Source organism: Mus caroli, unplaced genomic scaffold, assembly GCF_978045245.1.
Source record: "Mus caroli unplaced genomic scaffold, Mus_caroli_1 scaffold_7, whole genome shotgun sequence".
In the NCBI taxonomy this organism is placed as follows: Eukaryota; Metazoa; Chordata; class Mammalia; order Rodentia; family Muridae; genus Mus; species Mus caroli.
The window spans coordinates 9035783-9049418 of record NW_028227262.1 but is presented as its reverse complement, the minus strand read 5'-3'; the positions used below and the strand labels follow the sequence as shown (position 1 = coordinate 9049418).

The window sequence follows — 13636 nt, the reverse complement described above, 5'->3', positions numbered from 1 at the left end:
CTCAGAGAGGCCTTTGCAACGTGGCTCCTCTGAGACAGACTCATCTTTTAGTGATTCACTGGCAGGGAAGGGTGGGGTAAACCTGGTCAGTTTGGGGGACTTCCTCACGCTGCTTCAGTTGTTTACCTCTGTTTAAAGAGCTCTCCCTTAGGATGGAAGGTTTCTGTCTGGGTGGAAACTGTTACATAACACTCCCCCCTCCTTCCTCATTTCCTCCCCTCTCTCCTTTTCCTCCCTCTCTCTCTCTCTCTCTCTCTCTCTCTCTCTTTCTCTCTCTCTCTCTCTCTCTCTCTCTCTCTCTCTCTCTCTCTTTCTCTCTCTCTCTCTCTCTCTCTTTCTCCCTCTCCCCTTCCCTTCCCTTCCCTTGCTGTCCTCCCATCTCCAGCGCCTTGGAAGTTGAATCCCAGACAGTTCTTGACTAGAATAGGACATCATAATGACAGAATTCTAAGGAAACTGACTAGACCCCAGGTTCATTCGCATTAAGCAGAGACTTAATACCCACTTGTCAGTCCTCTGATCTGGTAACCTGGCCTGCCCGGTGCCTACGTGATCGTAGTGATTGTGGCTGATAGATGTGGTCCTTGTTGATACCTGTTTCACCTGTCTTAATCTTAACACCAAAGCTCCTTTCCTCACATTCTCTCAGCTATGAGTTCATCTCCTCCTTTCCTCACATTCTCTCAGCTATGAGTTCATCTCCTCAGCTCTCTGCTAGTTACTGTGTTCTTTCATGTTTCTGCCAGAAAGCAGAGCTGGTAGTGTGACCTTCCTTGATGTGGGCTTATTTGCAAGTCGTTCACCTTGGGAAATGATACCAAGGTGAGAACAAAGAGTGACAGAGAATGACAACCACGGGTTCCCTAGGCCTCGCTACATTAAATCTTGACAAATGATCAGAAACTCAGGAAATTATTCACAGTTCACAGGAGAATTACCCAGGAGAACCTAGGGCTACCCCTAAGACCGGCTGCCACTGCCCTGAGGCAGTGTTTGCATACATAAGCACTGATGGGTTCTCACTCACATGCAGGGTACTTAAGCACTGGCTGAGTTCTCATACAGGGTGCATAAGGTACATGACTGCCGGTGGGTCTCACGCTAGAACAAGATTAGCTGAGAAGATGTGGAGAGGTAGAGGGTCTTGCAATTCTGGAGTTTTAATAGTGTGTTTTAGTGAGTTCTCCAGCATAGGCCCAACACTTCCAAAAGTGAGCTTTTCATCTGTAGCTCTCATATTGGACAAAAACACTAAAAGCAAAAAGTGGAATCCTCAGGGTGGTGAGTCACTCTGGCCAAGGGCTGTTTAGAGCCCTCTGCCATGACTGAACCATTCTGTCTACACAGAGATTCTCAGGCTGCACAAGAGTTGCCTAGGACTTGTGTCCAGTGGTTCCAGTATATGTGGGTGAGGGACCACTACTTTAAATAGACTTTATGATTGGGAAATTAGATTTTCCTGTGCATTGCAAGGCTTTATCATCTATTCTAATATAAGACGAATAGTCATTAATCGGACAGTGAAACAACAGTGAAATCTGGTTGCCAGGCTGCAGTGGACAGCACACACCTTGAACCCTGGGGGAACAGAAATCTGTGTTTTCTAATGTGTAGACAATAAAAACTACAAAGTGCAGTGATGAGCACTAGACCTGTCAGCCATTTCCACTTGGTCTAAGAATGCTGGTCTCTTGAATGCTGTAGCTAACTGCCAAGCCTGCTACACGAAACTCTGCTTCCCGAAAAGCAATAATGAAGTAGCATCATGCTTCTGCCTACCACGGGAGGAGCTAAGGAGACTTACTGAGTCCTTACTCAGGAAGTTTTATTTTAAATGTCCTTGAATAGTTCAATATATGCCATTATACTGTGAGAAAATAGAAGGGTTATGAAAATGTCTATCAGGACTAATTTTAATAAAATGTTATCTAAGTGATAAAGATGTTGGGTATTATAAAATTTTAATATCCGTACAGAACTTAACTATTTTCTGACTAGCCTTATAAAGAACCATAATTCATGTCAGTCTTATTACTGTATAAAATTAAACATTACCATTTTTTTCTCCTTCTGAATTCACAGACTGTTTCCCTCTAGAAAGTTTAGATTCTTTTACATATTAATGCTATATCATCTAACATGTAAAAGTAGCTGTTAGTTGGATATATTGATTAAGATAAAATCTGGTTGTAGCACAGTACAGTCAGTAAGGTTTATTTTATAACCTTTGGTGTATTGTATAGCTTTGGCTACTTGCTTGAAATTGTTGGTAGACATTAAGTCTGTGCAACCATGGGGTGAAATGTAAGCAACTGCACTGTTAGGAAGATACTAAAGTAGAGGATATATTTACAGTGTCGTCTTTCAAATCTACCTGTGCTGTAAACTGATGTTTGCTGTATGCTCCTCCTGATTTGAAATAGATGAAAGAAAATGAACCTATTATCACCATGGTTCACACAATGATTGAGAACTCGGCGCTAAGACCACAACTGTACCAACAAGTAAGGTCTTGGACTCTGAATGACACCGCATTGTCATCTGCAAACCCTCAGTGACAGCCTTGTCTCTCCTCAGATCTCATGACATCAGTGTTTTTACCTTTTGTTTGTGTTTGTTTGGGAAACCACACTTCATCCATGCTCCAAGATGCTGTGGTACCCTTAGCATGGCTTCGCTGAGCACTTGCCCTTGAGTACTAAGTGTGCCATCCTCCTAAAGCTTTTGTGTACATCACGTGGTTAATAGACACTTGGAGGTCTGCAGTATGATTAGCAGGAGTTACTAGGTTTCCCTGCGTTAACTCTGAAGGCATTAGAAATGGATTCCAGGGAGAAGGATTTGTAAAAACTGGTTCCTTTTGAGCACAGCCCACCAAATCTCTCCTACTCCATCCAACATTATTAATACATTTCATTTGTGTGGGAGGTGATTATGAGGTTTTTGTATTAATGGAGTAGAACCTAGCCAAGCTGCAATTCAGTAGGACTGTTGATTGTCCTGTATGTAAAAATATTCCTGTGTCCATGAAGGTAACCTCCATACCCTATTTCTTAGCTTATAGTGTGTCGGGGAGGTAGTAGGCTTTGATTTAGGAACCTTGGTAACCTGCAGATCTGCAAAAGAAGTCACCTGTTTCTCTCCATTGTTTCCAATTATTATTTATCCATGGTCTCAATGTTCCTGGCTCTGTGTTCAACAGCATCAGCTTCTTCCACTTCAGCACCCTCCAGTTCTCTGGGCAATGGCCTGTTAGAATATTTTTAAAACATAATGAAGAGGAAAGAATTAACTCACATGAAAAATGAATATAGATTCTAATTCAAGTGTCAGAAGCACCAAATAGAAAGAAGCCTGTGAGCTTGCACTAGCCAGAAAGGTCCAGGCGCCTCCGTCTCTGGAGGCTGCTTGTAGTCAGGTGGCAGAACTATGTGATGCCAAGAGATGAGGCCTCTGGGGCCCAGTTTTCAAAATGTTTGAAGTGTGTTTAATGACTGGGCCATCTCTAATTTACAGAAGATAATCAAAACACTAAATATTTAAAGTTAAACAGCTTTACTTTAAGAAAATGGAAGTGGCATCTTGCCTTTCTGTGTGTGTGTCCACATGTGCATAACACTCTGTGGCACGGGTGTGCAAGTCTGAGGTCAGCTTGTGAGAACGGTTCCCTACTTCTTTACCCCGGCATTCGGGATCCAGCTGAGGTCCACAGGCTCAGGCATGCGCTCCACCCGCTGGGCCATCTCATGCCACAGCGGCTTTGATTTGAGACTGGGTCCTGCTTCCTCCTAAGTGCTGGGACTGTACTGTACTCATTAACAGCCAAGCCTTCCTGCAGCCACCTTACTTCGTGTATTCTCTTAGGTGGCCTCCTGAAACCTACCTAGATGATGGGTTTTCTCCGAAATGACTGAGTGAAAAGATCTCAGGTCTAATAGTAAATGTATAAAGTTTTTATTTTATTTTATTTTGTTTGTTTTTGGTTTTTTTTTGGGGGGGGGGTTGGTTTTTTGAGACAGGGTTTCTCTATATAGCCCTGGCTGTCCTGGAACTCACTCTGTAGACCAGGCTGGCCTCAAACTCAGAAATCCGCCTGCCTCCCAAGTGCTGGGATTAAAAGCGTGCACCATCACTGCCCGGCTTATTTTATTATTTTATGTGCTTGTACTGCACATGTACCTAGTGCCTGAGGACATCAAATCCCCCGGAGTAAACAGAACTGGATCCCAGTCCTCTGGAAGTAGCCAGGGCCCTTGCTGAACTGGAATTCACTATATAGCCATGCTACCGTGGACTCAGATTATCTCCATCCCCCTGCCTCCTCAATGCTGGGATTAAAGATTTGGCCCATACCTGGCTGGCAGTTGTACATCAGGCCATCCTGGAACTCAGTCAAGGTGACCCTGAACTTAGGATCCTCCTGCCTCTCCCCCCAGCAACACTGGGATTGTGGGCATCGATTTCTCTGCCCATTTTTGTTTGGTACTGGGGGTTGAGGTAAGGCCTTCATGAGTGCTAGGTACGCACTCTACCAACCCCCGCTGACTTTATTTTTAGCTCTTTGGATAATACATTATCAAAAAGTAACTCCAGGGGGCTGGAGAGATGGCTCAGTGGTTAAGAGCACTGACTGCCCTTCCAGAGGTCCTGAGTTCGATTCCCAGCAACCACATACATGGTGGCTCACAACCATCTGTAATGGAAACTGGTGCCCTGTTCTTGTGAGTCTGAAGACAGCTACATAAAATAAAATAAAATTTTTTAAAGTAATTCCAAAGCCAGGCATGTTTCACACCTATAATCCCAGGCACTTGGGAAGATAAAGTTACAAGGTTTGGTTTGAATTCAAGGCCATCTTTGGCTACAAAGGAAGATTATTGGGGGGGGGGGGGGGCAGAAAGCCGAAATTGGGGCCGAAGAGGTGGCTCAGTGGTTACTGCTCTTGAAGAGGACTGAGTTTGGTTGTCAGAGCCCAAATGTGGGGATTGAATGTCCTTTTTTGGCACTTGCACTTATATGTGCGTGTGCACACACACCACAATTTAAATTTTTTCCTATTTTGGGGTATACATACATCATGTACATTCATGAGAGAGACAGATTGCAAACACAAGGGATTTTAAAAGTTGAGTTTTGTTACATGTTTCTGTATGGTTGGTTTTGTTATTGTTTGCTCATTTAAGTTTGGGTTTGTTGGGAAGGGCTTTGCTTTTTTTTTTTTTTTTTTTTTTTTTTTTTTTTTTGTAGCTCTGGCTTGCCTGGAATTCACTATATAGACCAGGCTGGCCTCAAAGATCGCCTCCCTCTGCCTCCTGAGTCCTGGGGTTAAAGACATTCCTCCTGTGCCTAGCACTGAAAATTGAATATTAGTTAACATTATTTTATTTTTCATTAATGCCAAGCCAGTTTTGGTGACAGAGAGAAAAGGAAAGCAGCATTAGAAGACTAAAGCTTAGCACTTGCCAGCTCTACTAGATTCTGGTTCCATCCTCAGCACAGCCAAACGGAGGGAGAGGAGAAGAGGGAACCATGAAAGGACAAGAGAGGCTTTGCTGCAGCCCTAAGAAAAGATGGGCCAGCTAGCTAGATGGTGATAAGGCTCTCGCCACCAAGCCTGACAACCTAGCTGGACCCCTGGGTCCCACATGGTGGAAAAAAGGCTATTTTCAAGAGTGTACCCACACAAACACAAAAGAAGGGGGCTTGGAGGCCATGGTTTTGATTCCGGGTCTCTTGTGGTTTAGGAAAGTATAAGACTGTTACTATTGAGTACTATACTGTTATAATCCCAGCACTGGGGAGGTAGAGACAGGAGTATCGGGAGTTCAGAGTCATCATTGGCTGCATAGACACAAGTTTGAGTCCACTCCAGTCTTCATGAGACAGTGTCGGGTGCTGGAGAGATGGCTCAGTGCTTAAGAGCACTTGTGGCTCTTCCAGAGGATCACATTTCAGTCACCAGCATCCTCTCAGGGTGGCTTGCAAGTAACTGTATGTAACACCAGTCCTGGGAATCTAATACTTTTGTGGACCCCTCGGGCACCTGTGTGCATGGCACAGTCACATCAGTTAAAATAATGTTTTAAATGTCCGGTGGTACGGTAACTACAAGTATCCCGTAAATTTGATGTGTTTGCTTGACCATAGAGACATCACTCAAGCTGAAACAGCTGGGTCTGCTCAGCACTGGGGAGGATAGCCAGGGCTACATCACAAGGCCCTGTCAAAAGGTTATTAACTGTTCAGTGGACACTTTTGATGCTATGGCAACTGGTCTGAAAATGAGTTTTAAATGACTCTAAATAAAAACAGTACAGCAGGGTCCCAGACAGTCACCATAAACCCCAGTGTTCTTTTCCTCCATCCTTGGGCACACGGTGCAGCTCCTGTTTTTAACCCAGATACCAAACTCCTGTAGCGGCGTGCACATGCCATGGTCTAGTAAAGCTGCTTTGCATTTAACTTTAAATATGAAGCCAAATGTACCAGAGCACCTCAATAGCACAAGGCCTGTGCCTTTCAGTCCTTGCAAGTGTAAAACCCAACTTGGGCCTTTTCCAGTTAGTATCATGGAAAGAAGCATTTTAAAGCTCACTCTTTGTCCCTTTTCCAGGGAAGGGTGGAAATGTTTCTTTGCATCCAGGGGCTTTAGTCTAGAATGACGCTTGATGTTGGTGGGCTGCTACTGGCTGGTCTGTACCTACAGTAATAGATGACTTCTTTTGCCATCTAATTCATTTTTCATGTACTGTTCACTTCTGTAAAACCTCGAGCTGTAATGGTCATTCTGCATTCCTTAAGTAGTCATGGTTCATTTGCATGAGGTATGGAAGCAGAGTCATAAGATGAAGCGTGTAATTCCAGAAGTTACTTGTATGTTTGGAATGCTTGGGTTTTTAACCTTCTGCTCTGCATGTTTCTAGGTCCATTTAGCGTTCTCGGCTGTTTGTTTTAAAGCTGTAGCAGTCAAGCTCTGTATCTTTACAGAGGGGACGTATTCTTATGGATTTGTACGTGTGTATATAAAATTCAGCTCCCCAAACTAGATCATATTGGGGAGTATATATATTTTCCTGAACCAACAGTGAGGAAAAATGTTCCAAGTAGTAAATATACAATAAGCTCAGCTCAATTTTGCCTAATATGTTTTTGTTGCTGTCTAGCAGTCAATATAAAACCAAAAGACAAGGGAGAGAGTGAAATGAGGCCCACAGAGGCTGTGGTGTGCTCTGGGTGTGACTGGCTGAGATGGCTGTGGGACTCTTGGTAAGCACAGTCAGAAATGAGGACTCTTGGGACCGAAAGGCAATTAGGAGAATGTTAAAAGAGGTTTCCATACACGGAACAGTGCTCCCTCACAAGGCTGGGGTGTCATGTGCTCCACTGCAAGGGCTTGACACTAAGGCATGAGGCTTTGAGTTCAGTCCCCACACTACAGAAATAATCATCAATGTTTACAGTATCTACAACACAGCCAACAGGACAAACCTCTTCTGCATTTTGTTTATGCATAGCTTAAAGCATAGGCTTTCAGTTGTATGAGGTTTCAAATGATTTCCTCGTTGCAATTAAACCTGCCCTTTTCCTCATTATCTTTTAGTTCTTAAGACAGAAGAACAAGATAAGTCTCTATTGTGTATGTGTGTTTCTATTACATATATGTACACGGTGTGCTCTAGGTCTCGTTAATGCAGTTGTGCTAAGCTGTGTTGGCTTGAGTGCACACACTGTGAGCTTTCCCTGGATGTGCTGAGCAAGCGTTTGATTCAGTGCAGCTGCTATGGTTGTGTTTGTCCGTTTTCCATCAGAATAATGTTTGTCCTTACAGTGGAGAATGAAAGGTGCTGTATTGACTTTGGCCAGTTTATTATTTGAGAAGCTTGCCTTGGCATTGTTCTCATGTATCTTGTGTACTGTATTACTGCTAAATGTTTCTTTACTTTTGTGATGGTTTGTGCTTGAATTCAAATTCTAGAAGTATAAAAATTATAAAAATCACGCTTGCCACACCATCATTTTAACAGAAATTTAAAGTATTCGCTATAGACTGAATATACTACTTAAATAGGATTTTTAAAATTGCTTTATGGCATTTTTTTTCTTATAGCTGTCACAAGATGAATGTAGAGGCACATTATACAAATACAGACCTGAAGAAGCAGGTATTGATGTAAGTACCTCTGGTCCCCCCAGAACTCACTTTTACACCAGGCCGGCTTTGAACTCATAGAGATCCTCCTGTCTCTGCCTCTCAAGTACTAGAATTAAAGTCATGTGCCATTATGCACAACTATTATTAAGATTAAAAAAACAAAACAAAGCCAGGAAGCATGTTGGTACATTCCTCCAGTCCCAGCCAAGCTAAGGCAGGAGGATTTGAGGAAGTTCTAGGACAGCCTGAACCACAGATGACAAACAGACAAACAAACAAACAAACCGTTTACCTAGGACTAGAGTTCGGAGGCAGAGCATTTGCTTAACATCCCTGAGATTCTGGGTTTTATCCCCAGATCCAAAAGAAAAGGAAAGATGGCAAAGTATTTGATTGCTCTTACTTCATTTTTATTTATTTATTTTTATTTATTTTTGCTTTTTGAATTTGGACCTGAGTGGGCCTCCACCTCCAGGGATCAAAGGCGCGTGCCACACTCCCTGCTCAAAAGCTCTTACTTTGGGTGGTTCTGATTGAAATAAAAATGTCATAAAAGAATTAATGTTTTTACAACTTCAACCTGATAGTCCACGGCTATTTTAAGCGGCTCCCTTTCCCTCATTACAGGAAAGACTTTAAATTGCTAACAAAACACATCTTCTCTTCTAGGCCAAATTAAGCAGATTGTGTGAACAGGATAAAGTGGTCCGAGCGCTAGAGGAGAAGCTGCAGCAGCTGCACAAGGAGAAAGTAGGGCGATTACCTTTACTCTGTACGGTTGATGTTGCTGCCTGTGCTACTTAGGAGGGCACTGGTAGCCAGTTACATGAACTAACTCACTGATGCAGAACATTAAGTGTAGTCCTCTTTATTACCGCAGTACACGCTTGAGCAAGCCTTGCTGTCAGCCAGCCAAGAGATAGAGATGAATGCAGATAACCCAGCTGCCATTCAAACTGTGGTGTTGCAGAGGGACGACCTGCAAAACGGACTGCTGAGCACGTGTCGGGAACTCTCCAGAGCCACTGCTGTGAGTACAGAGTTCCCTAGAGGCCCTGGATCAGGGCCTGGCACACAGTACTAGGAGACTGAGGCAGGATGATCACTAAGTTCAAGACCTGCCTACCAGAGAGTGGAATGAGTTCAGGGTCAGACACGCAACTTAGTGAGAACCTTTCTTAAAAGAAAAAGAGGCTTGGCCACTTGGTCAATGGTATAGCCAGGCATGGTACTATATACCCTTATGATCCCAACACTTAGAGAGCCAGGATTAGAGGTCACACCCTGTCTCAAAAACAAACAAACAAAAAACTGATTAAACTGGGCATGGTGGCATGTGTATATGATGGAAGGAGATAAATGACTCCCCAAAATTGTTCTCTGATCTCCACATTGCACACACAGAAATAAATAAGTATATAATAAATAAAATATGAATATATACATATGTCATTTGTTTTGTTCTGAAACGGGTTTCTCTGTGTAGCCCTGGCTGTCCTGGAATTCTCTCTGTAGACCAGGCTGGTCTTGAACTCACAGAGAGTTCTGCCTGCCTCTGCTTTCTGAATAAAAGATTGCTAGAGAAAATTTATTAAGGGAAACTGATTTCTATATTCACATAAAAGTCTGCTAAAGCCAGTAATGAGACTAATCCTCACACAGTCAGACAAACTTCATTGTTTTTTTTGTTTGTTTGTTTGTTTGTTTGTTTGTTTGTTTCGAGACAGGGTTTCTCTGTGTAGCCCTGGCTGTCCTGGCACTCACTTTGTAGACCAGGCTGGCCTCGAACTCAGAAATCCTCCTGCCTCTGCCTCCCGAGTGCTGGGATTAAAGGCGTGCGCCACCACGCCCCGCAAACTTCATTGTTTTATTTCTTCCCTTTTCTGCTGGGATTGGCCAAGTCCCTGAATATACCTAGCAAACCCTACAGCTCCATGTTCCTAGAACTACTTAAAAAAAGGATCTTAAGGAGTTGCCAGGCCTTCCGAGTATCAGGGATCACAATCATGTGTTGCCATGCCCAGATTTTAATTTTTTATTTTTCAACATAAACTAGGTATGGTGTTAGACACATACTTATAATCCCAGCACTCTGCTACAGGAAGCTACAAGATCAAGTCCAGCTAGGGTTACATAGTTGAGACCCTGTCTCTGGAGGAAGAGGAGGGGGAGGAGGGGGAGGAAGAGAGGTGAGGGGAGAATATTCGGATGCTAGAGAGGTGGCTCAGTGGTTGGAGCATTCACTGCTCCTCCTGAGGACCTCAGTTTGGTTCAGCACCCACATCAGGCAGCTCAGAACTGCCTGGAACTCCAGCTCCACAGAGTGAACCCCCTTTCCTGGTCTCTGCAGGCACCTACACATGTGTACAGATAAATAAAAACAGTAAATAAAAACTATTACAATTTTTTTTGTTTCTTAAGATTTATTTACCAAAAAAAAAAAAAAGATTTATTTATGTATATGAGTGCTCTATCTACATGTACACCTGCATGCCAGAAGAGGGCACCAGATCTCTGAGCCACCATGTGGTTGCTGGGAATTGAATTTAGGACCTCTGGAAGAACAGCTGTATTCGTGAATGGCTGAGCCATCTCTCCAGCCCCTAAAAAAAAAATTTAATTAAATATAAATTCATTATAAAACTTGAAAATGACCTTCTCTCCTCCTGCCTTCACCTCTAGATGTAAAGATTACAGATGTGTGCCAACATGTTCTCAAATTCCACTAGAGTTTACAATATAAATTTGCAATAGACTTTTTTCTGTTTGATTTAGAGAGTAGCAAGATGACAAAGGACCTATCAAACAGTGGGTTAAAGAACTGAACACAAGGAATACAAATGGCCAATAAAGACATTTTCAGCACACTTAGCCATCTGAAAGATACAAATTATAACTACTTTAAGATTCTCTCTCTCTCTCTCTCTCTCTCTCTCTCTCTCTCTCTCTCTTTCTCTCTCTTTAGTCAGAAATGATATAATCAAGAAAATAAAGGAGCTAGTGACATGGCTCAGCTGCTAAGAGCATTTACTGCCAGGCATAGCATAGTGGCACACACCTTTAATCCCAGCAGTGGGTCTCAGTGAGTTCCAGTCAGCCTGACTCACATGGAGAGTTCAGGACAGCCAGTTACACAGAGACCCTGTACTGCTTGTCTTGCAGAGGACCTAGGTTTGGTTTGGTTCCCAGCAGCCACATGGAGGTTCATCTCAGACAGTGCCATACACACCTGCAAGCAAGCATACAAAATAAATAAATCTAAAAAAAAGTTGTCTTAAAGAAAAAATGGGGGCTGGTGAGATGGCTCAGTGGGTAAGAGCACCCGACTGCTCTTCCAAAGTTCTGGAGTTCAAATCCTAGCAACCACATGGTGGCTCACAACCATCCATAACGAGATCTGACTCCCTCTTCTGGAGTGTCTAGACAACTACACTGTACTTACATATAATAAATAAATAATCTTTAAAAAAAAACAAAAAAGAAAAAATGGGACAGAGAGATGGCTGAGCTGTTAGAGGCTAGGTTCACCACCAAACTGCCAGAAAACAAAGGACAGCAAATGCTGGGGAGAATGTGAGGAAGCTGTCTCCATCCCTGCCGAGGATGCACACTGCAGCCTGAACATTAGGCTCCCAAGGAGACTCAAAACAGGGCTTGTGGCCGACAGCCACGCCAGCTAAGGAATGGGACCAGCCTGGACCATTGTCATCTGATAAGTGGCAGATACACTGTGGATTTCTTTTTGGCAGACCTAAAGAAAAATTAAATCCTGACATTTTCACACACACAAATAGATGGAACTGGGGAGGTCATTACATTAAATACAATAAGGCTGACTCTAAAAAAAGCACCGTGTGCTTTCTGTGAAGGAATGGAATCTTGAAAAAGAGGAAACAGTATAGGAGAGTGGATGGATTACTGCAGTTCCTGTGTTGGTGCTGGAGACGTAACTTAGTAAAACACTTGCTTACCATGTTTTTGGCTTCAGTCTTCAGCACTGCCAAAGACTTTTTTTTTAATGATTTACGTATTTATTATCTGTAAATACACTGTAGCTGTCTTCAGACACACCAGAAAAAGGCATCCTATCTCATCACAGATGGTTATAAGCCACCCTGTGGTTGCTGGGATTTGAACTCAGGGCCTCTGGAAGAGTAGTCAGTGCTCTTCACCACTGAGTCATCTTACCAGCTCAGATATTTTTATTTTTACACAAAATAAACCATAAAGTTTTCTGAAATCTTGGGAGGTTTTAAGTATACTGATAATGCCATTACAAATCCCCTTTAAAATGACGACGATTTTGATTTTAGGAGCTGGAACGAGCCTGGAGAGAATATGACAAGTTGGAATATGATGTGACTGTTACCAGGGACCAGATGCAGGGTCAGCTCGACCGCCTTGGAGAAGTGCAGGTAGGAAAGGCTTGTAGTCTACCTCTGTAGCCTTCCCAGGCTCAGGCTGTTGGCCTCTGCAGATACACAGTGGAGTGTCTTCAGTGACAGGATTTTCACTCTCCCACCATGTTCCCCATCTCCTCTATAAAACCTTTGCATCTTACTGGACCCTGGTGAACCTTGAAGCACTTGTGCTTCTTTGTGTTTAGTGCAGTTCCCTCAGCACTCTCAGTACTTAGCTCTCAGTACTGTGTGCTCAGTACTTAGCTCAGCTCTCAGCACTTTCTATAAATTTGGTTCAGATTCTTCGCATGTCATTCTGTGACTGCTAACACACAGTTGTTTACTATATGCACTATTTTTTTCCTCTAATAAGTATCTTACTTGTAGCTCTTGCATACTCAGGTAATAAATGTGCCCCATCAGACCTAGTTATCAAATAATATTTATTTTTAAATATAATATCCTTCTTGGGACTCGAGCACTTCAGATCACTTGCTGCCGTTCCAGAGACCCCGTATTGAATAGCTCACAACCACTTACAACACTAAGTCCAGGGGATCCATTCCTGTCCTTCAGCCTCTGAGGTTCCCCACATATGTGGCACACACTGTCTCGCTGTTTGTTCTATTACTGCTGCAAGGAGACACTGTGACCAAGGCAAACTCTTCTAAAAAGAAAGTATTTAACTGGGGGCTTGCTTACAGTTTCAGATGGTTAGTCCCTGACAGCCACAGGCAGAGAAGAGACACTGAGCCTGCTGTGGCCTTTGAAATCCCACAGCCCACCCACAATGACACACCTCCTCCAACAAGGCCACACACCCCCAGCCTTCCCAAGCAGTTTGATTCTCTGGTGATTGAGCATTCAAATATATGAGCCTATGTTGGCCATTTTCATTCAAACCACCACCATACACACCCACACAAAATATAACTAAACCTTAAAGCATGAAACTTGTACAAATTTTAGGTTGCCAAAAACATGTATCTGTATTTTAATTACTACAAACTTTATACTCTACAGGCATGCAAGTTTCTGAGTTTCATGGTTAATCTTCTCTCCCTGTCTGTCGTTTTTCTCCTGA

At 43.0% G+C, this 13636-nt stretch overlaps 1 protein-coding gene across 21 annotated transcripts in view; it reads left to right on the top strand.

The window, feature by feature from the left end:
- Positions 1-13636, top strand: part of Plekha5 (pleckstrin homology domain containing A5) — a 175746-nt gene that overhangs the window by 140005 nt on the left and 22105 nt on the right. For 11 of the 21 annotated variants that reach the window (XM_085839810.1, XM_085839811.1, XM_085839823.1 and 8 more), the window contains 4 exons: positions 8108-8170; positions 8822-8902; positions 9033-9182; positions 12466-12567. In XM_085839810.1, the coding sequence (XP_085695936.1) occupies positions 8108-8170; positions 8822-8902; positions 9033-9182; positions 12466-12567 (396 nt within the window). Of the gene's footprint in view, positions 1-2423; positions 2505-7600; positions 7637-8107; positions 8171-8821; positions 8903-9032; positions 9183-12465; positions 12568-13636 lie in introns of all 21 variants that reach the window. The other 10 variants (XM_029478785.2, XM_085839806.1, XM_085839809.1 and 7 more) reach the window with 2 other exon arrangements.